Source organism: Oreochromis aureus, linkage group 15 (genome assembly GCF_013358895.1).
Source record: "Oreochromis aureus strain Israel breed Guangdong linkage group 15, ZZ_aureus, whole genome shotgun sequence".
NCBI lineage: Eukaryota > Metazoa > Chordata > Actinopteri > Cichliformes > Cichlidae > Oreochromis > Oreochromis aureus.
In genome coordinates this window covers 38,518,145-38,542,573 of record NC_052956.1, presented here as the reverse complement: position 1 = coordinate 38,542,573, position 24,429 = coordinate 38,518,145, and the positions used below count along the sequence as shown (strand labels likewise).

The following is a 24,429-nucleotide window of genomic DNA, read 5'->3' as shown; positions in this document are numbered from 1 at the left end:
GTCAATAAATAAGTAGTTAATTAAGTGTGTATACATAAGTAAATAGAATAATAAAATAGAATAAAATGGACATTTATTGTCACTGTACATGTACAATGAAATTGTGGGTGCTCCATGTCAACTGTGCAGGAATAAAATATAAACAGTGAGACAGCAGGACAACAAACAAGACGTATATATACAAAACAAGGGAAAGGCAAGCAACAGAGAACAGGCTGCAAAGTCACTGGAAGTAGTGCTTAAATGTTTAAACAATAATATTTTATAAGTTGAAATTAGAGTAAACATAAAATATGGCTTTACAGATCACATGTAGGAATAAACAAAAGAAGAATTTTCCTCTGGGAGGAAATAGTTCTGAAAAAGCTCCTCCTTAAGAATAACACTGCTAACAAGGTCTTAGTTCATGAGTCGAACCAGCTGACTGATCGGTTCTCTGTGTTGCACACATGGTGCACAGAGCATCATTCTATAAAGTACTTTTTAATATTTAGAAGACATTGGGCCTATTAGAGAACAGGTGTCGAACTCCAGGCCTCGAGGGCCGGTGTCCTGCAGGTCTGATGTGTCCTTGATCCAACGCAGCTGATTTAAAACGCTAAATGACCTCCTCAGCATGTCTTGAAGTTCTCCAGAGGCCTGCTAATGAACTCATCATTTGATTCAGGTGTGCTGACCCAGGGCGAGATCTAAAACCTGCAGGACAGCGGCCCTCGAGGCCTGGACTGTGACACCCCTGCTAGAGGAATATCTTTAAAAAACAAAAAGAGTAAAAGAATGAAGAAAATAACTCAATTTGTAGGGCAAATATAATGTTTGTTAAAAGGTGACAGATATTCTTTTAAATTTAAAGCAAAGAACATTCAGACAGAAAACATCCATTAAAGTAACTGAATTTAAACTTTTAAACTTATCACTATTGTACATGTTGAGCTGAACCATCCGAACTTTCTTATTACTGAGGAAATGAAAAGACTCCTTCAAGGAAGCACAGATCTTGATACCAAGGCTGGCACAACCCGTTATTAGGTTTACTTATAAATTACTTTTTCACTCTCCAACCCTACAGAGGCAGGTTTGAATTGCTTATTTCACTTAAAGGAAATCATCATTTAAAAACCTTATTTTGTATTTACTCTGATGAGCTTTTTCTAATATTTAAATTTATGTGTGACATGTGCAAAAGAAAGAAAACCAAAAAAAGACAATATACAGTGTATTTACGTAAAAACAAAAAAACATAGTGCAAATGTAATTCATAAAGGTGGAAACTCAAAAGCGTTTTTTATATTTAGAAAAAAATGTTTATAGTCTTAATATAAGCATAGGGAGTCCAAAGTACAGTGCTGTACAGACTCTTGAGATGTTTTTGCTTCATCTACTGTATCCCCGTTTATGTTTGCACGTTTCAATAAACCTATTTCTTATTTTCCTGGCAAAATATAAAGAAATTAGGTGTCGGTCAAGATTGAACCTGACTGCAAGAATGAATTATTGTGAAATGCACTCACATAAAATCTTTCTCTTTGTGGCTGTACATGTAAACATAACAGTGTTTGTGTGTGTCTCTGCATTTCTCTGAGTGGAATACAGTACATCACACAGTACAAATAAAAGAGGTTAAACTTCAGCTTAACTCCCAATAGCCTGAGTGCAAAGGTAGTGCCACCCTCTGTAGAAAATCCTCCTCCTGTAGCAGGAGCCCCATTTACTGCCGACAGGTTGAAGGGCAGCAGGTAAAGAAGAGGAACGCACCATGGCAAACGCTTCAGATCAGGTAACTTTTCAGAAAGTTATAGAAGGAAACCGTAGAACTTAAACGATAGAGCATGACTAATGTTTCTGATGGTAAATTGATAGTGCTGGAATTTCTCTCATTACTATGGTTCAATGGCCACAGGGTCAAACTGTGTGGTTAAAGGTTAGTTTTTAAAACATCTCTTATTCCTCACACAGTAAAAGTCATTGTTTAAAATTTTATGTTGTAGTTCTTTTGTACTTTCAGACAAGTTTTAATAACTGATTTCAGATTTTTAATTAATGTTGGAATAAGGAGATAAGTTTAACAAGCTCCTGCAAATGCACACAAGAAAAGTCACTACAAAGTACCCAAAGACAACATTTTAAAGGGATAAGAAATATTATATTTGTAACTCTAAGATGACACTGTGGCACGAAACACTTTTACCACTGGAAACTGATCAACTGTGCCATGTTAATAAAATGATTCCTTACACGTGCAGAAGGTGGAGTTCGTGCGAACAGGTTACGGCAAGAAAACGGTGAAGGTGCTGGTCGTCCGGAGGCAGGGAAGACAGCATTCTATCATTGAGGTGAAGGCTGATGTGGAGCTCACGCTCAAGTCACGCAAAGATTATCTAACTGGAGACAACTCAGACATCATCCCTACTGACACCATTAAAAACACCGTCCACGGTTTGGCCAAGCTCAGAGGGGTGAGTCTAACACCGTTTTAAGGAACATGACAGTCTTAGTGAGGAAGACCCGCTATTGCTATTTCAGCTGCTAAAATATTTGTTATTGAGGTCTTTTACAGCCTGTCAATCTGCTTATTTCTCTGTTCAGATAAAGAACATCGAACAGTTTTCCCTGGATATCTGCAGTCATTTCCTAACCTCTTTTAACCATGTGCTGATGGCCAAAGTTTACATGGAGGAGGCTCCGTGGAGAAGGCTGGAGAAGGTAAAACACAGGACGGTGCAGCTTCACAAGAGTTTACCTTTTTAACAGCTATTTGAGCAGCAACATAAATCAAGTGCACATTAACCCGATCAAATATTGCAGGTGATAATCCATCATCAAACATGACCCAGTTTGCCCTTGTCTTTTTTTTTCTCAGAATGGGGTAGAGCATGCTCATGCGTTTATATTCAGCCCAGAAGCTTACCGCTTCTGTGATGTTGAACAGACTATCGGTGGTAATCACACACTCTCACAAAAACACGCAAACAGTGTGTTTGCTTACATGCTATCCAAGCTGTCATTGGACAGTGACAGACTGAATACACTCTGGTTTATTAACAGTATTAATAATAATAATATTAATAGTTCAAGTTTTTAATTTTTTTAATATAGAATTTTTGTTTCCAGTTTAGTTTCCAAATTACTTTTGCTCCTTTTAGTTACGTTTTCATTGTTAGTTTTATTGTTTTAATTATTATATGGAGGCAATTTGTCAAGAGACAAAATTAAAGATTTTCAGAAGATATCACACAAATACAGCAGCACCGTTTAATCCCATGTAGTGATCCAAAGTCTCAATAAATAGCTGGACCAAAGTCTGGTTAGGATGGATGTGTAGACACAGACAAAGATGAAAAGTAAGCACATTTCTGCTATATTTTTAAATTAGTTTTCTAAACATACAATTATTTAAGTTTTTAATTTTCTTCCAAAAGTATAGTTTTTTTATTTAGATTTCAGTTACTTTAGTTTTAAAGTTCAGTGTTACCCCGCCCTGGACAGATGACCAGTCCATCACAGGGTTACAATAGTTTACAGCTAAACTTACATGTCATACTTTTGTCAGACAAAAACACCCCAAACAAGTAAGAGGATCAAACCTGGAACCTTCTTGATGTGAGGTGACGGTGCTAATCACTGCACTATCATGATAGTTCAAACTACAGTATGTTCAGATAGGTAGGCCAAGATCTGATCGCTGACCTCTGTTCTGCTGAAGAGGGCGTTATCATGGCAGCCTCCACTTGCTCAGTAGCTGGAAAATACACGTGAAAATCATCAGAGGTAATTGGCTGCCACAATTTACTTTGTGTCAAGTCTTAACTCTTGAAGCGTGTTTAATAAATCAACACGTACTATTTGACTTGTGGTGCAAATACTGTTAACAAAGGCAGCTAAAGCTATGACTAAGCCCTTGCACACTGCTCAATGGCACTGTTGATCACAGGTTTATGATTAGCACCACTTTCATAAGTTGTTTGCCATGTTTCACATCGCTCCACCCTCACGGGCTGATCTGTGCTCCACGCAGGCATCCCTGTGGTTCACAGTGGGGTGAAGAATATGAAGGTGCTGAAAACCACCCAGTCTGGTTTTGAAGGTTTCTACAGAGACCGCTTCACTACTCTGAAAGACGCCAAGGACAGGTTTTTCTGCACCTCTGTGTACTCTAGGTGGCGCTACAACAAGATCCAGGACACTGACTTTGACGCTGCTTGGTAACTGCTGACGTATACTAATACAATTCAAAGTTCATAAATATATTTCACATTTGAAGCTTTATATTCTTCATTCTTATAGGAAGACTGTGAAGGAGACAATTATTGAGAAGTTTGCTGGCCCCTATGATCGCGGGGAGTACTCGCCCTCAGTGCAGAAGACCCTGTATGAAACTCAGGTTCTAGTCCTGGATCGACTTCCTGAGGTACTTCCTTTAGATCATGAAATCATCAAATTCACAATCTTATCACTTTTTGAGATACATAAACTGTTTTGACAACTTCACAGTTGAAATCTGTCCAATTCTGAGTTGCAAAAAGGGGCAAACATGCCAATTACATCTCCACAGTTGTTGGAAATTAAATAAAATGCTACATACTGTATATAACAGGAGTGCTAAACTATACATTTTCTTTTAGGTGGATGAAATAGAGATCATTATGCCCAATGAGCATTACTTCACCATAGACATGACAAGAATGGGTATTGTCAACAATGATGAAGTAAGTTCTGTTCTCACAAATAGCCCTTCATATTCTTTAAATGATCGGGTTGTTGACATTAATATAACTTTTCTCATCACAGGTACTTCTTCCTCTGGATAATCCCTCAGGGAACATAACGGGGACAGTACGCAGGAAGCAGCGAGCGCGGCTCTAATGGCGCCCATAGAAAAAAGGTGCTGCTGGGATTTAAACAACAATCTGAGTGGGCCGTTTAACAGAAAGGTCCATCTGAATGAACCTTTCAGATGAATATTCCAACAACAGCAAGTTAATATTTGTAGCCTGACTAAAGCTCGTGATGATGTGATGTGAACCCAAATAAAATGAAACAAAAGACAACGGCTGTTGATAAATTCATAAGCTAACATTGATCTTTGGTGAGAAAAGAGCACCATTTATTGCAAATCTCTGATTCGGATATTCAAACTCCAGTGTTATGCTGCACATGTACATTGGTCATACACACTTTTGAACAGTTGTCTGTGTGACAATGCTGAAAGCACCACAGGTTGATAGATAATATTAATAATAATAATGATAATAATAATAATGATAGTATGTACACATAAATATTTCCATATCAAGAGTCTCAAGCCTGAAAAATGTAGGTGTTCAGGAACAAGGTGGCTTTTGCTCGGGTCGTTGTGTCTGGGAAAACAAAATGGTTCACAGTCACATGCTAAAGTCGACTCACTGACTCAGATGCACATTTTAAAACATAGAAACTTTCAGGGGGAAAAAAGGGCAACGCACCAGAATCATTATCTGCATGTATCAAAGTCTTTAGATACGACAGAACATACACAGTTTTCAACTATATAATCTTATATACAAATACTTTTTTTTTTTTTTTAAACCTTCATGGGTTTATTCACTTTGCACTCACACACGTACACACACACACACACACACACACAAACCATACCTGCAGAGTATTTTCACCAAATTTTCTTCTTTTAAATAAAACACAAAAAATACATATCTCAAGCAGCAGATATAAGAATGGCTGAAAGGGTAAACGGCTGAGTGGACACTGTGTGCAACCCATTTTTGGGGTCCACGCTCATATAAAAAGAACACAAACAAACAAAAAGAAAAAAATACAGCATTCAAATCCTGTTAAGGAGCCACTGTGGGCTGAAAAGTCTCTGTGAAACGACAGCTAACCTGGGGTCTCCTGACACAATGATTGTCACAGAAGTGGGTGCTGGGACGGCGTGCGGCGCTACGAGGCGTTGCTTTTCAGGTGCTGAGTCTGCAGCGGCTTCACGTGATACTCGTAGATTTTCAGTGCGGGGCCGAGCTTTATCGACAGCCCCGTCAGGACATCGTTACGCGTCATCAAGAGCAGGGACTTACCATCAATTTCCTGTCAGATAAAGACAGAAATTCTAGTTTTCCCTAGTTTGTCAGCATCATGTGGCAGCAATTTTGAGCAGGAAATAACAGTCAAACCTGATCCTGGAAAGCCATGGCTTGCTCCTCAAACCCTGTTGCTTTAAAATAATTGACAACATCAGCAACCGCCCAGTTGGAAGGGTCCGGCAGCTGACCATTCTCCACTGGGCTGTGAGGTGAGATTTAATGGAGTCATCTTAATATAAAATGTATGCTTAATTTTAAGAGCAGCTTAAAATATCTAAAATAGTTTGTCAATCAACAAGATCCTACACACCTTTTGGTGTCAACTGATCCATTTGCCTTGTCTTCCATGTCGGCTGTAGCTTAAAAAAATACAAATAACAAGAAAATTACAAAATCAAAAAGAAACTATTCAGTCAAGCTAGTCAATTTGAAAATTACAAGTCTTTTCTAAAATGCTTTTCATTTTCTAATTCTCTTTCGAATTAGAATAAACAGGCAAGTGCAAATATTTTTTTTAATAATTTCAAGACGTTTTACTTTAAAAAGCAAATAAAAACTAAATACTTTTCATTCTTCAGAATTCAATATTTTAGTTTTTAAACAACCACTTTTTTATAAATAGGTCTGTAACCCTGTTTACCCTAGATCAACCATTTGGTCTTCAAATGCTTCAAATTACTTGATACAGAGTGTAAAGACATTCAGTTTGCCATTAAAAAATATGCAAAAACCTGCAAATATTTTGTTTAAAAACGTGTAAAAATATGAATTTGGTGTTTTTTCCTTGCAAAAATGACACATTTTAATCGTGTGCGATCAAACTGTTCTCTGTCAGCCGATTAATTTAACCAACTAAATGTCTGTGCTATTTTTTTTTACTTCTCTACTCCGTCAACCATTGTGATGGCAGGTATTTGCAATTATAGCGCTACCAAAGGGTTACACAAGCAACAGAAAAGCCCAAACCAGCAAACACCTCACAGAGAAACCATACACGATTAAACACAAGCGTTGCCAGTTTAATCACAGGCTTAGGTGTAAGGAACCACTTACGATCTTTAACGTTACAGTAATTTTTCATCAGGCGTCTTCTCTCGGGGAACTTAGTGTGCTGGCGGTTGAAAAACCCTCATTGTTTATCTTTCGCAGTCTGCCATTTACTGGATGTTTCTGCAGGAAAAACAGTTGTACAGTAAATGTGCTTAACAAAATTAATTTAATTTAAAAACCCCGAAACATAGCTAAAGAACAAAACAAATCCAATCGTGTCTGACTGACAACGGAGAGAGCTGTAGTGTGTGAAAATGACGACCAAAAACTCACGTTGTTAGCTGTATTTAAAAAAAAAACAGAATTACATTAGAAACAAAAAAACCTTGCGGCGTTCATAAATAAAGTTAAAAAAAAATCACCTTATCAGAAAGGAGCACTAAGAAAATAACGTTATGTTAAATGACGATAGATATTTAATCACTGCCACTTCGTATTCTGCGTTAACGCTAACGTTAAGCTACCAGGGGTAGTTAGCTAGGCTTGCTAATACAAAATTTAACAGTTACCTTGTTTTAGGAGATTCGCGCTTTGACAGGAATGGCCCGGCCGACGTTTACACGTAGTTTAAATCTTAAAAAGTTTTCCAATAACTGCGATATTTTAGAAATTATTAAACGACAGCGGTCGTTTGATAAAATCAAGATTTAATCAAGTAAAGCCAACTAGCCCCCTCTTCATCGCTTTCGCTTCCATCACCCACAGGACACCGAAGAATCATGGGTAATGTAGTTTGGCGTCCCCAACGCCTTGGTTTGCAGTTAAGCGAGATTAGACACTTGCTGATGATCACCCAGGAGCAAGCACACAACCAAACTTTTTAATAAAAAGAATTTATTATTGTGACATATTGTTACATAAAATCTGCTACAGCAAAGTATACTCCCCTTGCAAACACAAATATATATGACTGGGAAAACAAAAAAACAAAAAACGTGTCAGCCGTCTAAATGATGTGCAAAAATTCCACAAACTAAATAGAGACACATTTCAGATTATTGATCCCATACTGGCACATGTGACTAGCTACAGAGAACTCATAAACGGATTTCCTGCAGTCAGGAGTGTGAGGTGGTTCGGGGAAAAAGTGCCATCATTTACATGAAATCTGACAAAGATTACACAGATTGGGAAATAAAGGATACGGAGATACAGATATGGAGAGATGTGGATTTCCTACACAGTTTCTGGGAAGATTTGCACACACACAAACGCACAGGCTGTTTGGGACTGTGCTTTTCAAAGTCCTGTTTGAATGTTTGTTCTGGATCTTATCATTAAATCCTGTCCAGACTTCAAAGTGGGGAGAACAAAAATTGTTGGATCTTTTTTGGTAAATCTGTTTTTAAAGGATTGTCAAAAGAAAGATTTTTTTTAAAGTAAAGGAAATGAAAACAAATAAGTTCAAATCAAAAGGCTATAATTTTAAATAGGCATTTGAGGTGTCAGTGTACATAAACATAAGTCTTAACAGGGCAAATAAAAAGTTACACAGATAAAACTTTTCAGTATTTTCACTGTTTGTAACACTTGCAAATAAAACATTTGGAGTCTTTTATATGAGAACTATAGACGTTTAAACATTTCAGTGTTTATTCATTATCTCTAAATATAAATAAAATAGCATACGAAACAGTTCTGTCTTGGAAATGAAAACAAGGGTAAATAAAAAATGTCACATGCTGGGCTCAAACAATAAAATAAAAGGTTCAGTTCACATGTAGCCAATATTTATGTAGAAAATGCTACAAAATAGCATTCAGTCTGCAAACCTTTTTCACATTTGGTTTCTATGATTGTTGAACTTGATTCAGTTGCATTTTCCTCGCATACAAATACTTGAGCGTCCTGTCAAATTATGACGAAGCTTCTCAAGACTTAAGGGACATAAAGTGAAACACTGTCAACAGTGCACTGCTATTCCTGACAGTGTGAAATCTAAAACTCGATTTTCGCACAGCTGTGAGGATCAAACCGTTAAAAACAAGCTCAAACTCTGACATTCGTGTGGACAGCAGAGACAAACCTCTGTTCACAAAATGAAAAGAACGTTTCTGATGTCTGGATGAAAGAAAAATCCTTTAGATACATTAACCTGTAACCGGAGAGTTGTTTGTTTTTTACGTAGCGGCTGGGAAAGAGAATGTGTGAGAATTAATGGGTCATGAAAGTTGCTCATAAAACCTTATAAAATATGAATTAACAATAAATTAACAGGAGTAACTCACATAAAAAATATTTTTGAGTCTTATGAGCTTATTTCCTTTGAAAACTATTATTTCTGTCAGCTGTGTTACTGATGGAAAAAAAAAAAAGAAAAGAGCGAAAAAGAGCATCAAGCGTGGCCGAGTTTAATTAATACTTTAAGGTGATGATATTTCAGTTTTCTCTTCACAGTTTGTGAAGGTTTCTTTCTTTCTTAACCCATATCCAATTTACTTGTTTACTCTATGAATGTCTGAGGCTATGAAACAATTTATAAGGTAACAAAGAAATGAAAAAGTGGGAACATTTTTTAGGGTGTTATCGGGTTGTTGTGACACGTCTATACAAACATAAAAAAATGACAAACAAATATGGCAGGTACACAACGTCTTGCGATTGTTCTGCTCAAAACACAGCAGTTTAAAGACAAAAAAACCCAAACAGCAATCTAAATGTGACCAACACTGCTTCCCTGTCATGATAAAACCTCAAGAAAATATAACCACCTGACCTTTCAATTACTGAAAAACGCACTAATGTATAAAACAAATCATGTAAATGTTGTGTTGTGCACAGTGATATACTCAAATTTTCTCAGTTCCCTTTCTTCGCTAACATAGTTGTACCAGAAAAAATATATTACTTTATCCCGTTATGCTAATATCACACCAAGACTGAGGTAAAAAGGAAATGTCCTGCGACCAGATATGGATAAACGTTGCTACAGATTGATCAGCTAGCACAACACTGACAAGTTTCTGCTTCATAATAATACTTGTCAATATTGATCCGCTTCTTCGAGCGTGCCAAAACTGAGAAACGTCAAGAAGCCATCACCGTTTCTTTCCCTTCATTGAATTGTGGTCATGCCCTAAGGAAACAGAGTCTTTAAAGAAATAAAATCATACATCTATTTGCACAAATACACAATTTCAGGTCTCGAGGGCAACAGAGTGATAAATAATGATTAATATTTAAAGCTGGGCTAGGCAACATGTTTTTGGCATTTTTTTGGGCAAAAAAAAGAAATGGAAAAAATTAATATTAACCGTTCATCATATTTAGCTTCAAATGATCTTAGAGGGAGCTTTATTGCTGCGTCTCCACTAGGCCTCTAAAGCCCACTCAAAACATGACACGTGACGGGAGACTCTGGCCTATCACAGGTCTTTCAAACTACATCAGGTGAAGTGGTATAAAAGGGAAGGAGAACATCAGCACAGAAATAAAGACAAACCGGTGCCGTGGGTTAGAAATCTAACTTTCACCTTGTAGAGATGGGTTTGGATGTTGTGTGAAGCCAAAAGTTTGCATTTGCAGCCTGTGCTCGGCTGATGGGAGGGGCTTCGGACGGAGATGGAGAGCAGCAGCGGGAGGCGCCGTCTCTTTTCAAATCCTGGCTTTAGCTTTAGGTTAACTTTCAGTGTTTCTGATTAAGGAATACTAAACTGAATCCTACAGGAAACTAAGGCATGTAACAGAAAACGCATAACAGCCAATGTGATATCAGGAGTTTAAACGCTCCGCCCAAAACGCCCAAAAGTGTCCCTTAGTTATCCAAAAGCCTAAAAATCACATCATGTGCAACACCAGCTAGCTGCTTCAAAGTAAGATTAATATTCGTCTTCAAGTTGCTTCTCAAATAAGAACTTAAATAAGGGAGGACAGGACACTTAACAGTGGCAAACATAGAAAACAAGGTAAAAAAATAAGAAACACAACGGGAACGTGGTCTAGTACTCTGTGTTGCAGCACGAGGGGTGTCTGCATAATGTGCCTGTGTATAGATTAGTGCTAACAGCACGCAGGATCATGGCAAAAAAAGGAGCTCATTCGGCTGTGTGGACTGAAGGAACTAGGCATTTGTTTTGAGCACGTGATGGCCTCAGTTCCATCTTAACCCTCATCGGAGTGCAAATATCCCGAAACACAAGAGCCCTGATTGGGACTCTTGCTCGTTCACTAGAAGTCAGCAAACTCTTTTGCACACTTTTCTGTTTGCGATACACGGATCTCCTCCTCTTCATAGTCATCAAAGTTGCTTGTGTCTCCTGGTCCTCTGCACTTTGGCAAGAAGGGAGCTTCAACCTGAGAATTTAGGAGGATATATATGAATTTTCATTTTAATATGAGCCACATCACGTCTCCTGATACAAAAAGGAAGCACGAGCAACACATTGATTAATTTCCCTGGGGGAAAAAAAAAATAAACACCAACCTTTCGCTCATAGATGGCAATCCAGTCTGTTGTGGAGAACCACTTGTGATTCTTTATGTCATTGACACCATTCTTCAGGTTCCCAAATCTCTTTGTCAGGTCAACCTGAAGCAGGTTCCTCAGCAGATCCTTGAGGTCGGAGCTAAAGTGAGAGGGAAATCGAACCTGCAGAATTGCCAAAATACATAAATGAATAAAAGATGTGGGTTATGAAACACAAATTGCAGAAAAGCACTTTCACTGTTTTGCTTATTACGCTGAAATAAAACAGCTAAAAGCACTAAATGAATGAATCTTCTCTGAGATCTTACTCTGGCCCAGCAGCTCCATGTTCAACCATCTCCTTCTTGCCTCTCTAACGTTGTCTCCAAACCGCTCAGCCTGTGCTGTCCCTCTGCTCTTTTCTAATCTTGTCCATCTTGGTCACTCCCACTGAAAGTCTGAGCATCTTCAACTCTGCCACCCAGAGTTCCACCTCTTGTGCCACTGCCTCCAAGCCACACATCACAACACCACTACCATCTGTAAACTTTCACTCTTGTTGCTATCCTTCTGTCACAAATCACCCCCGACACTCGTCTCCACCCAGTTCACCCTGCCTGCACTCTCTTCTTCACCTCTCTTGTGCATTTGGGATGGTTGACCCCAGATATCTAAACTCAACTTCACCAACTAATATCAGAGCATTTTAACATTGGAAATAATTAAAGCTCAAACATCGCTCCTGCTTATCTTTGCATACCTTGCCAGAAACAATTTTTTCATAAATCTGGATAGGCTGATCAGCGAAAAAAGGAGGGTAACCAGCAGCCATCTCGTAGATAAGAACTCCAAGAGCCCACCAGTCCACAGCTTTGTTGTAGCCCTGAAAGAAAAAAAATGTTTCATCAAATTTCAAAGACTTTTCTTGGTCTATTTTTAAATTAGGAAGGCAAAAGTAACAGTAATTATCACAAATTTTGAAGATAGTCCGACTCATCTTTTATTCAGAGAGCTAAAGAAGCCCAACACAGGGGGCAGTGTTTGCAATTTTGATCTCAAGGATAAGGGGCATCTCTTAACTGACCACCCTCTGTACTCACTTATCCAAGTACAAAGTAATAGTAAAGTCATTTCTATCTAGTCTGATGTTTCTACTGATGCCTCTGATGATATAATCTACTCTCCGTGTCAGACTTTTTGTTTTAAAGCCAGAGTTCACATGTCCGCTGAACATTAATGGGAACAAGCTGACTTTCTTTGAGCCAGTAGCAAAAAAACTACCTGAAAGACCTAATAGGGGGTCTGCTAAGGCCTGAATGGCCTCTATAGACCCGGACCAGATACTTAATATTTAATTCAAGAACATTTTTGTTAAAATGGATTCTCAGACTCTCTTTTTATTAATTATAACGTGTAATGCCAATGTTGATTAATTCCATTAGTGTTTTTTTTTTTAAATAAATGACTTCAAAGAAAGATAAGTAATGGGGAATTTACTATTTATTTATTTTATCTATTTATTTTTAACCATCTTAAGCTCTTTTTGCAAAAACATGCCCCGAGGAGAGAAGCTTCAGTGTCCCCGTTTCAAAACATATGAAGCGATATTGAAGAATGTGAGACAGATAAAGATCAGGACAGTGGCACGTTGTTGTAAAGCCTCTGTGCTACAGCAGAATGAACTTTAAGCAAAACAAAGACAGTACTGGAAAAACTCTGTCCACGGTTTACTTTGTGGGCCTCTAGATCTACATCTCATGACTAATATAAGGATCATATCCTGATGTATTAATATCCCGTAGTTATATGGGACAGAGAATAATTTAACCTCAGCACTGACTCAAATCTGTAAGGAAAGACATCAGCTGACACTCGGTGTCAAAGGCTACCAGTGAAAAATGTGCTTAACTGCAGTGAGATCAATTAGCTGTTTGTTTGAATTTTTAAATGATTATTGATTCAATATAAATGTGGATCTGTTTACAAAAGTCAGCACACAAACTGAATCATCACCGTCTTCCACAAAAAAAGTGCTAAAGCAGCCTTACTGTCCCAGTACCCTCCAGCCGGACATTCAAACATGGTAAGATGGGCTAACTGCGTATGAAGCCTCACCTTGCTGAGGATGATCTCTGGAGCCAGATACTCAGGAGTTCCACACAATGTCCAAGTCCTGCCTTTTACTCTTTTGGCAAAGCCAAAGTCTGTGACCTGAGATAAAAACAACAACAAAACTGTTATAAGAAGAATAAATACATAAAGGTAATGATGCAGGACTATAACAGTGCAGGTTCATATGCTCTTGACTGAACTATCACAGGACTGACAGACACAAATGTTACTTTCACAAGCAGAAACGCACTAAATCAAAACCCACTGAACTACATAGAGTACCTGTGAGAACTGTGGTTTCTGAAAACTCTTTAACCAGATTACAACGCAGAGTTTACCACTCGAATTAACATTTCAGATTGGCATATTAGTTTTGGTGTAATAGATTTTTTTATCATGGCTTTTAATCTAGTGACAGTTTCAGTTTATTTAAAATAATTTAGGCTAATATGACTTAAAGGTATAGCGCAGTACAGAACGTTATTTTAGAGACAACATCGAGCACGTACATGTCACAACCTGCTTTCTCAGGTCTGATTTTAGACTGACTGCAAACACAGAACAATGTCAACTAAAGTCTTTGAAATGTATCTTCCTTCAGTTTTGTCCAGCTATAAACTAACATCTGAAGGGTTCAGCCCCCAGGTTGTCTTATTAACACAGTGTTTCTGATTTGCTGATGCCTTTCCACTCAGTTTACTTTTATTTCTTTACATTGACTATATACCTGGATATACCCATGTTGGTCTATGAGCAGGTTTTCAGGCTTCAGGTCTCTGTAGATGAGGTCTAAGGAGTGAAGGTACTCAAAGGTGAGCACTATCTGAGCTGCATAAAATCGTGCATGGTGTTCACTGAAAGAAGGAAACAGACAGTCAGATACTGGTGGAAAATATGAAGGAACTAAAGTCTCTTCTGAATGAAAGAAAACTCAGTCAAACACCATATAGGTGTTGGTTTCTAATTCATTTATAGCACTGACAGACCAAAACAGAACACCTGCAATTGCTTTTGTTCAGCTATTTGTGGCTACAACAGCAATCGCAAACAAAAACAACCAAACAATAACAATAATTATGTGTATAATACCTGAACCTCCCAGTGCGTCTGAGGTGTGAGAACATCTCTCCACCAGGAACATATTCCATTACCATGTAGAGGTTTGAGTTGTCCTGTTAATTAAAAGGATATCAATCAGAAAATAAGGACATTAGGACGAGAGAATAACCATATGTGCAGTTTAAAGTTAAGTTTCTGCTGTTGGGACTCAGTCATCTTGTGTCACAGGACAAAAGCAACCAGGGGGCTTGGTATTTAATCTAAATGTGATGACGACATGTTGGCCAATTAACCGACAGGATTAACTGTCTGGAACAAATACAAGCATCTTTATACCTTTGTTTTGTCCTTACCTTGAAAGCATACACCAGTCTGACGAGGAAGGGGAAGGAGACGGCCTGTAATATTTTTTTTTCATTTAGTGTGTGTTCTATCTGCTTCAATTTCACCACCTAAAGGGGAAAAAAGAAAAACGGCAGACACGTAAACAAAAAAATTATTCCAACAAAATTGGAGTGCTGTCCCACACTCGTGCTAAAATAAAGGCAAGCAGCAATCACAATAAATAACATACGTACAGAATACAATATATACAATAAGTGTAAAAATGAAATGTGTGTGCAGAGACATAAGCATATGAAAATAGCTAATCAGATCACGTCAGGCATTAGCAATGATCAGAGTCGTAAAAGCTGTCCCTGAGTTTATTTGTCTGTGACCTCAGCGCCCCAAATCTCTCAGAGGGCAGCAGATAAAACGCCCAGTGTCCCGGGTGTTCCTCAGACCAGCACGATGCTGTGTAGCCATTTGAGACAGCAGGTGCTGTAGAGGTCCTTCAGGGAGGGAAAGGGGTGGCCGATGATTTTCCGGGCGATGTTAATAACTCTTTGAAGTGCCCTCTTGTTTTTTTCCATGTTTTACCGCAGGTATGACTAAGCAGTTTGAAATGTGTTGCATTTTCTTATTTTTTAACTGTGTTTCCGTGACTCTCCACACAGTTTAGAGTAAATTTTGGTGAGGGATTAAAATCAAACTATTCAATTCGAGATAGATAATCCATCACTAAGGACTTCCTGTGGTGTTTAAGTCCTGTTATTGCTGCGTGGTCACGCAGTCGAAAGATAAAAAATCTATTTAACACGAGCTTTGATGCACAAAACCTTGCAGAAACCGCTGCCCAGTGACACTGTGCACACCACAAGCTATGCAGCCAAAAGCTGAAAGTAGAAAATGCTTTTGGTTATAAGCTTACTCTTAAGTCTGAGACATCAAGCTTCATCAAGCATACTAACCCAAACAAACTGTGAGACATTGCTCAGCAGGACATTTAGAGGATATACAGTTTATGTTTTTGACAGTATAGTTGCATGCTGTACATTGGTGGAAAGTAATGGCTGCAGAAACAAACAATAACATCCATACAGTGGAAAAAAGGTGTGAATGCTGTGGTTATAACTGTTGAGCGAAACCAAAAGCTAGACAGGTTCACCTCTTGAGCTGATGGCGAAATTCAAGGGAACACGAGGTTGCTACGTGAGCAAAGCACTACCGGCAAGCCAATCTGCCTCTAACACTTTCACATCAGTATTTAAAGATCGAAACTCCGGCGTGAAGCGCCTTTGAGGTTTTCAAAAACATAATGTTAGTGCTGAGAGGAAACGTTCCATTTCCTTTTATGAGAAACACAACATCTACACTCATGTAGGACATCTTTGCAGTTTACAACACCAACACATCTTATGGATGTAAATTCAAGCCATTCGCTTACCTTTTGTTTGTCCAGGATCTTCATGGCATAGAACTGGTTCGTTGCTTTATGTTTCACGAGCATTACTCGTCCAAATGATCCAGTCCCCAGGGTCTTGAACCTTTCAAAGTCATCCAGGCTTGTTGTGCACTAAAGGAAACACATTATCAGTGGTAGGAAAACAACAAACACTAGCAAATGTTAAGCTATGTGTACTTATGGAAGCCACTAGCTGTTTATCTTCATGCACTGTAGCTCAAAAACACGAGCTTAATGGAAATGTTTTTGAAGCACATGCCTCTGACACAATTATGCAATCAGCCAGCATTCAAGTCAACAAGAAGGAAATGACTAGGCACTACTGAATCTCACATTTTCACTCAAAAGAAGAAAAAAAAGTGTACCAAGTGTACTAATCAGAGAAATTAAAGTACAAGAATTTTATACAGTACCCTTAAAAAACAACCTACCTGTGGTGGACACTCCCATTTTCTTAAGAAGTCTTCTTTGGCTTTAGCTAAGAACTCTTTCACTATAAAAGAAAAGATCAGTTTTGATAATTAGAATTAGAGTTTAGATAAGCGGACAAGGTCAGTGCACATGCTCAGGAAAACAAACTGGGATAGTTTAACATGTTCAAGAAAAACAAACAAGGGCAGTTCACACAATCAAGGCAAGGTCAAGCAAATGTCAAGTACCAGGGAGGAAATGTCATACTTGACAAAAGAGGAAAAAATATTTCTATTAAAAAAAACAACCCAAGACCCTCAAACCACACACCTTAGCAGAACATTTTAATTCATAAAGTGATGCAAAGAGCTCTAAGGACTTTACAAGTTGGCCAATTTCAAGGCAAGCTATTCTGCATCTCTTTCAGAAGGAGGTGGGGGTAAAGGTAGTGAGACAGACAAAATGCAGAACAGATCTGAGACTACAGAGCAAGCCACAGAAAGACAGCGTATTGTGAAAGTCACTGCAGACATGAGCTTTCCAAAGTCAAAGAGCCATTAGATGGTGCCTAAAGTATAAGCGCTGGTACACTTTGGTATGTTGCTACCAATTTAAATCTATACAGTCAAGGCTGCGTTTGATTGGAAGTGAGACAACAAACTTTCACTCTTTGACTCGGGACGCCTCATGGAAAAATGAGCATACCAAAAGTCTCTACAGTTCACCAAGGGTTTGCAGGAACATTCATCCACATGGATGGAAATGATGGAGAAGAGAAAGAGAGGAAGAAGCATTTATGAAGTCTTGAAAGAAAATAATGTAAAACACATTTTAGATTCACACAACAAAATGATAACGGAGAGGACAACGTAAGGCAAACCCTACGGCCAGACTAAATTTAAAACTAATAAAATTGTTCTACATTGAAGTAATGTGATTATTTTGGTTTGGTGACTTCCTTTATCGTCTCTGAAAACGTCAGCTAAAATATTTAAGGAAGTTTACGTCTTATTGTGCAACATCAAGTAAATAGTCTTTTCTTTTCTTTTTTTTAAACAATTGAGCAACAAGTAGCTATTTTAACCCACAGTCTGTTTTTAACAGTAGACTGTATTCAGCAATTAAATCAAACTCTTTCTATCTTTTAGAGGCTTTCTTTGGTCTGTGAAGAACAAAAGACAACACTGATTGAAGAGACATTGTAAAGGTTTACATAAAATGCATTTCTGTCTTGCAAAACGGTACACGATGACAAGACACAGATATTAAGACAATGTAAGCAGCTGAAGCACCACAAATGGGCTGCACTACAAAGCGTTATGCCTTCTCTGGCAGATCTAAAACAGTGAGCAAATATAGACTGTTAAATTGATGGTTAAGGTACCTCTAAATAGTTAAAAGCAATAATGAAACTAGGCAGCTTCTTGCAAATGACAAAAATAGAGGCATGCCAAAAAACAATTTGAAACAATGCAATTTATACAGAATTCGGTTGATTTAATAAGTGTTTCTACTTAAATATAAAGGTAGAAAACGCAAACCTGAAACCCAAGAAGTGGCGGGCAAATTTAAGAGTAAAGCAATGAACTGCACTTACTGCACTTATCCCACATGATGGTGAACTCAGAGATATGAGGCACGTCGCTCTCCTGTACTCTGTGCTCTTGGCTACCTTTACTTTTGTATTTGTTAAAAAAACGGCTGGCGAAGGATTGATCCTTTCCCTGGGCCATTTTGAGGCAAATATTTTGGTGTGTGAGTAAGATGGCTCACAGGCAAAGTGAGTACGTTTTGAGACAGAGCATCGATGGTACTTCCTGTATGTGCTCAAAGGCTCTGCAATGCTTGGCTAACCACATAAAGTTAAGCTTCCTGTTCAAGTACTCTGCTTCAGTTTCAATGGCCAACTGCATGTCCAGTAATTCTGTGCAGACTCATTTAGGCATTTTCTTTTATCTCACTTAAAAGAGATAACATTGGTTTGATAAAGATATACAAAATTAAAATAGCATGCACAAGAGTTGCAAAGTCCTGTCAAAACCACAGTGCAGCGGGTTAATTTAGATGACTGATAAGACATCGCCTGTTACACCCACTAAATACATGAAAGAGAAGTTATCTCTGGCTTATTGTGCTCTCTGGTGGTTATGCTTTACAATGCAGTTTTTAAAGAGCTTTCCTATTTGCAATAACAAAATGGCACATATCACATATATACTGGTGTTCGCATAGTTGCCGACCAAAAGTCCATTCTTAATCGAGGAAAAATCTTGATGTTGTTCGATATTTGGTAATAGGGAACTTAAGAAAGCAATGTAGAATGTAGTGATCACGTAGCTTGTCCTGCAGAACAGCTCCGACTCTGTTGTTTACAATACTTTCAGCACTATCTGCAGCACACAGTATTATCACAGCAGAGCAGATGTTAGTGTGCAATCAACTGCTATCTTTATGGTTAGTTGCAAAGTATTTTCTCAAATATACTGCTGTTGGGAAGTAATAAAACAATGATCTTATCCTTTTGTCTTTTTTATAATCACTTGCAAAGTATACAGTAGTGGTCAGACTTTTACATACACTCATCATGGGCATAAATGCCATGGTATTTTTGGGCGTTTAATGATTTCTTTGAGCTGTCCTGTTTCTAGGGAGAAATTATTGTCATCTTTGATCTCTGATCACAAGTCACAATTATTTGGTTAAATGTTCCAAGTTGCACTTTGGCCAACTGGCTTTGGTAGCAATCAGCAAGACTGTGGCGTAATTCTTGTATTTGACCACTCTTCTTGGGAGAGTTGATAGAGTTTGTTAAAATTGGTTGGTGATTTGGCACAGACCCAGTAGGGTTGAGGTCAGGTCTTTTGGAAAGGCTATTGCAGAAGTTAAATGTTAGCCCTCTCTATCCATTCCAAAACCAGTTCTGATGTGTTTTGGATCATTGTCCTATTGGAATATGCAGCTGTGTCCAGGTTTCAAACATCTAGCAGTTTGAGGTGACGTTGACAAATTTGGAGGTAGTCCTCCTTCTTTATGAAATGTACCAGTACCACTAGTAGCAGTTCAGCCTCTCTCCATGGCACTATAAGACTTGCTTCATTGCAGACAGTGACACAAGTGTTCCAGCAGTTTCCAATTCATGACAGGGCTGAGCCTTGGTGGTTCATCTGCGGGTGAAAATTTGGGTATTCTTTCTGACCTTGGCAGAGTGGTGACACATCTAATTAACTTGTAATTTCATACAGCTGTTTGAACTGATTATCTTAAAACCTGTATCTGGTTTAGATACCTTCTCAGCTTTTGTACAAATACAACTTTCAATCTTAGATTTGCACTGAGTTCCTTGGATTTTCCCGTTGCTCTGAGTATTGGTCAATCCCAATAAGTACTGACAAACAAATTCTTTTAAATGCTGGCAAAGAGAGGTACTGATCTGCTAATTGAAAGGTTGCTGGTGTGATCCCTAGCTGCCACAGCCTGCATGCCAAATATCCTTGGGCAAAATACTAACCAAGGGTTGCTCTGATGCATCCATTGGAGTATGAATGTTAGATAGAAAGCACTTATATAGAAAAAGCATGGCAAAAAACGCTTGAGTGAATGGGTGTGAATGGATGAATGAGGCAAGTGCTTTGAGTGCTCAGATAGAGTAGGAAAGCGCTATATAAAAAACAGTTACCATTTACACTTTCTAAAAGTCAGTGCATATATATATTTGGTATGCTTACTTTTGACTCTGTGTGGATTAAAGAAAATATCATTCAAACTTTTGATCCAATTCTTGCTTTTAAAGTCATTAAAGATGTGTGCCATACAATCATTCCACCTTGGAAAAAAACAGTTCAAAGAAATCATCAAAAGCCCAAAATTGCCATGATTTTCACCTCCATGATGAGAGGATGTAAACACCTGACCACATCTGTATATGTATATGTGGGAACCATACTGACCAACATGCTGATAGCAAAACTTTTTTTTCTGTACCTATAAATCCAGTATTGATAAATTTAATTTAATGTGTAATATTTGAACAGAAATCTAGAGAAGACAGAATAACAGTGTGTTAAGTTTCTTTTTTCATCACAGTGTTATTCTACTCAACCCCAAACCCCTCCCTGCAGAAACTACAGGTCTCATGAGTCGCTAAGACTGTGTGAACTAGTGCCAAACAGAAAGCAGGTCAAGAACAGTGCTCTCCAGACAGACCACTTGGAATGGCACAGTTTAATGGATTAGGCTGGTCACTACTCACAAACACAACAGAGTGCCTTCTGGCTACGTCTTTCGAGTGATTAATAGAGTGCTTTAGGTTGCAAAATTCCTGTCCAGTAGTCGCAGTTTGACTATGATTTTGCTATGTTTTTGGATGTTACAGTATGAGGACAACACTTTTATATCACTAGAAGAAAGCAGTGATCAGAGGCATTAACGCTTTAATTTACAGCAGACTTGCTGACAGCTGATTTGGCACATCAGTGTTAACCAGGTGGGAAAGACAGTGTCATTTCTTTTTATGCAGCCACTGTGTGGAAAACAAAGCAACTACATGTTTTATTACACGACCATTAATCTGGTTTAACCACATCAAGCAGCATTCTGGTCAGCTTGTGAGTTAGTGGTTATCAGATACCTGTTGTTAGCACTGACCAGGCCTTGTTCTGCAGCTTCAGTGGAAACAAATGTTTGCTGATGTTATCTGGCTCTACACACGCGATATTAGCCCTTTGGAAACTGCAAACGATGCTTTGTCATTTTAGTATAGTGTTCGTTATAGTGTTATAGTGTATAGCCTTAACACAGTTTAGTCTGAGATGCTGTCTTTAACACAGGCTGATCTGGATAACCAAAGAATATGATGCTGAGGATCACACTACCACATCCTTGATTATCCTTCTCAATAATTAGTTGACTGTAAAAACTGTAGCACCGTTTTCCGCTGAGGTAAGCAAACACGAATCATTACGAGACAGCAAACACACCTTATAAACTCCCCTACCAAAGATGGTTCTTCTCTGCAAACCATATTACTGTAGTCTCCCGCTAACACTGGACAACTGCTAAAGGCTGATCTCCACTCACTTTTATAAGCAAGCTCACACTGTACAATAACTAATGTTAAATGGCTGCGAGGCCAGCTGGATGCTTTCCAGGTGCTCACCGCTTTCTTGTTCATTGCCTTTCTTGGCAGTTGCTGCGTTTCCCATGGTAGGAAGACAGGGCGATCCACAGCTGGCTAGGAGCGATGATGGTGGCGGTTAGCTAACGGGGGGTACTCCGTTAGCTAGCTAACAAATTTCAGCTTTTGCTAGCTGGCTGGTTGAAAACGACATCAATGTCTTCCCTTTGTGGACAGAACTTCGATGTGCTCTGCTAACCGCCTTGTTGATCAAGGTCCTTTTGTCATTCAAGTATGCCTCCGCTGGAATGACAACATGATCCAGACTTTTCACCTCTGACTGCTGTCGTTTTGTGCTGCGTTCAGGTCATATGGGAATACCCCGGCAAGGTTTGCTCGGTGCAATGTTGCCTTCAGGTACCAGTCAGAAATAGTGGACTTATATCTGCATTACACTGATTATGTAAAACTGCTGTAACCTAATGTGTTGCTTTGTGTGGCTCTTGTTTTTATTGGTATATTTGACTATATTTTCTTTTTCGCGTTTCACCTCTTCAATAGAAACGTCTTTTAAGTTAATGTTTTCATAAAAAGATTTAATATGGCCTTTGACCTGATGGCCACTGTGCCATTTCTTGGCATTTAACAAAAGTTTAAATGCCAAAACTTTAAAAGTTAAAGCACGTTTTGAAGGATAAACACACACATATAAATCTAAGCTGATATAACAAAAATAAAGCTGCTTGCAAAATACAGATGTCCATTCCAGCTGTCATAGGGCGAGATGGGGCTAACACATACAGACAGGCAACCACTGATACATAACCCCATGCATGTGTTTAAACTGTGGGAGGATTCTTGAGTACCCAGAGAGAACCCATCCATGCATGCACCCTTCTCTTTCGCTTATCCAATTTAAGGTTGAAGGCGGGCTGGACCCTATCCTAGCTGTCATAGGGTGAGAGGTTAGGTGTACACACAGAGAATATATAAGATCAATACAAATAAGGCCCTATGCTGGATTAAACCCAGGAGCTTCATGATGTGAGGCGTCACTGTTAACTGAAATGCAGATAAGATGGTTATAAGAATATAAGAATGGGCGATAATAGATTATAACCAGTAGTTTGGAAATTTGCTCGGCAAGCAAGGGTTTCTAGTTCAGTTCCAGCTGGAGACACAAATCCCTCTTTAGGGAGGAAGGGTGTCAGGTGAATGAAATCAAACATGCTGAGCTACCTGCTGTGGCATCCCCTTTTGTTAAAGGAGAAGCCGTACTTTTATTCTAGGATAAAAACAAATAAACAAACACTTTAAGCTTCTCTTAACCCCCCAATTTTAGTTCACATCTGTCATAAAACTTTATCATAAACTAGTATTCCGAAAATACAGGTTCTTCCCCACGAGTCTTAAAATGTGGCACATTTGGCTGTAGTTTTGGACACGTTCATGAACTCGGAGCAGGACGCGCCCATTAAATGCAGGGTTGTTTTTAGCACCATGGTCAGCGACACAGTTGCTAGGTGGCTGCCCTGTGTTTGTATCAGCGAGTTGAGTAGGGAGAGCTGTACCTACACTAAACAACTACCCGAAGATGTACGAAATCTCATTCGCAGTAGTGGCATCACTTTTCCTTTCCTTCACAGCTACTTAGTAGATAGATATAATATGTGCTGACTTAACATATAAGCCGCTCAGGGTGCTAAATGTCACGTAGTTGCCAGATTGCGAATGCAAACTTCAGCACTTCCTTCAGGCTTTCCCCCCTCTCTTACACAACGAATGGTTTTGCCCATGGACTCGCTCCAGCACTCCTAGCACACAAGAGGACTACAATATACAGATTTTAGTTGTCTGTCAGCCAACGTCTGTTTTTTGTTTAGTGGCTGTAACACGAAGCAGGCACTGTTAAAGTCTTGTAAACAGTCCGGTAACTGGAGGGCTTCTGCAAAGACTTCTCCAAACGGTGGCTGTGTCGTCCGGATGAGAGCAGCAGAAGCTACACTGCCAGCGCTCGGAATAAATAAGGTAACGTTGAGGGGCTACTTTGCTTTCGCCTGTGCATTCTTTGCTAGCCATTGCAGCTAAGCTAGCTGTAGAGTAGCCTGGGGGTCATTATGTTTTATTTGAGTAATTGTGTCATTTGGGAATATATTATTTGTTTTCATGCTACAAAATTGATTAAAAATGTTCTCATTCGACTACACTGTAAACGTTGCAGTGACGCTGAAAGTTAACTGGATGGCCACACTGCCAGATTGTTTCCTTGTGCTTTGATTCTTCCACCTGACCTATGCAATAGCAGCCTAGCGTTAGCTACTGCTTGCTAGCAACTCATTCATGGCAGGAAAACACCTGCTCAGGCTATGTGACATTTCATTTGCGAGCACAAGCAGTTTTCTTGAAAATCCGATATATT

At 38.8% G+C, this 24,429-nt stretch overlaps 4 protein-coding genes across 9 annotated transcripts in view; 2 read left to right on the top strand and 2 right to left on the bottom strand.

Moving 5' to 3' along the window:
- The first annotated feature begins 1,629 nt into the window (after positions 1–1,629).
- On the top strand, positions 1,630–5,048 carry uox (urate oxidase). The gene is made up of 8 exons (XM_031756176.2): positions 1,630–1,777; positions 2,244–2,456; positions 2,587–2,703; positions 2,861–2,939; positions 4,016–4,202; positions 4,285–4,408; positions 4,623–4,706; positions 4,789–5,048. The coding sequence occupies exons 1-8, from the start codon at positions 1,757–1,759 to the stop codon at positions 4,861–4,863; spliced, it is 900 nt and encodes a 299-aa protein (XP_031612036.1). The 5' UTR covers positions 1,630–1,756; the 3' UTR covers positions 4,864–5,048.
- A 28-nt stretch (positions 5,049–5,076) lies between these two features.
- Positions 5,077–7,858, bottom strand: samd13 (sterile alpha motif domain containing 13). Of its 4 annotated transcripts, none has more exons than XR_004200427.2 (6): positions 7,634–7,858; positions 7,128–7,244; positions 6,385–6,427; positions 6,165–6,276; positions 5,877–6,078; positions 5,077–5,357 (listed from the first exon to the last, which is right to left on the bottom strand). XR_004200427.2 is itself a non-coding variant. In XM_031756177.2 (5 exons), exons 2-5 carry the CDS (start codon positions 7,153–7,155, stop codon positions 5,935–5,937), a joined length of 333 nt encoding a protein of 110 aa, XP_031612037.1. In that variant the 5' UTR covers positions 7,156–7,244; positions 7,634–7,857; the 3' UTR covers positions 5,077–5,934. The 4 variants fall into 4 exon arrangements, 1 of the variants encoding a protein (XP_031612037.1); XR_004200426.2 differs by having other exon boundaries at positions 6,385–6,433; positions 7,634–7,857; XR_005608288.1 differs by lacking the exon at positions 7,634–7,858 and adding an exon at positions 7,398–7,583 and having other exon boundaries at positions 6,385–6,433.
- Positions 7,859–8,527: 669 nt separating this feature from the next.
- On the bottom strand, positions 8,528–22,383 carry prkacba (protein kinase, cAMP-dependent, catalytic, beta a). Of its 2 annotated transcripts, none has more exons than XM_031756175.2 (10): positions 22,053–22,383; positions 16,918–16,979; positions 16,469–16,597; positions 15,054–15,152; positions 14,731–14,813; positions 14,369–14,495; positions 13,645–13,740; positions 12,290–12,412; positions 11,548–11,712; positions 8,528–11,417 (listed from the first exon to the last, which is right to left on the bottom strand). In XM_031756175.2, exons 1-10 carry the CDS (start codon positions 22,096–22,098, stop codon positions 11,292–11,294), a joined length of 1,056 nt encoding a protein of 351 aa, XP_031612035.1. In that variant the 5' UTR covers positions 22,099–22,383; the 3' UTR covers positions 8,528–11,291. The 2 variants fall into 2 exon arrangements, with proteins under 2 accessions (XP_031612035.1, XP_031612034.1); XM_031756174.2 differs by lacking the exon at positions 22,053–22,383 and adding an exon at positions 18,495–18,750.
- Positions 22,384–23,829: 1,446 nt separating this feature from the next.
- ttll7 (tubulin tyrosine ligase-like family, member 7) overlaps positions 23,830–24,429 on the top strand; it is a 92,052-nt gene continuing 91,452 nt past the window's right edge. For both annotated transcript variants that reach the window (XM_039599058.1, XM_039599059.1), the window contains exon 1: positions 23,830–24,038. The gene's annotated coding sequence lies outside the window, so the exon portion shown is untranslated. The remainder of the gene's footprint in view (positions 24,039–24,429) is intronic.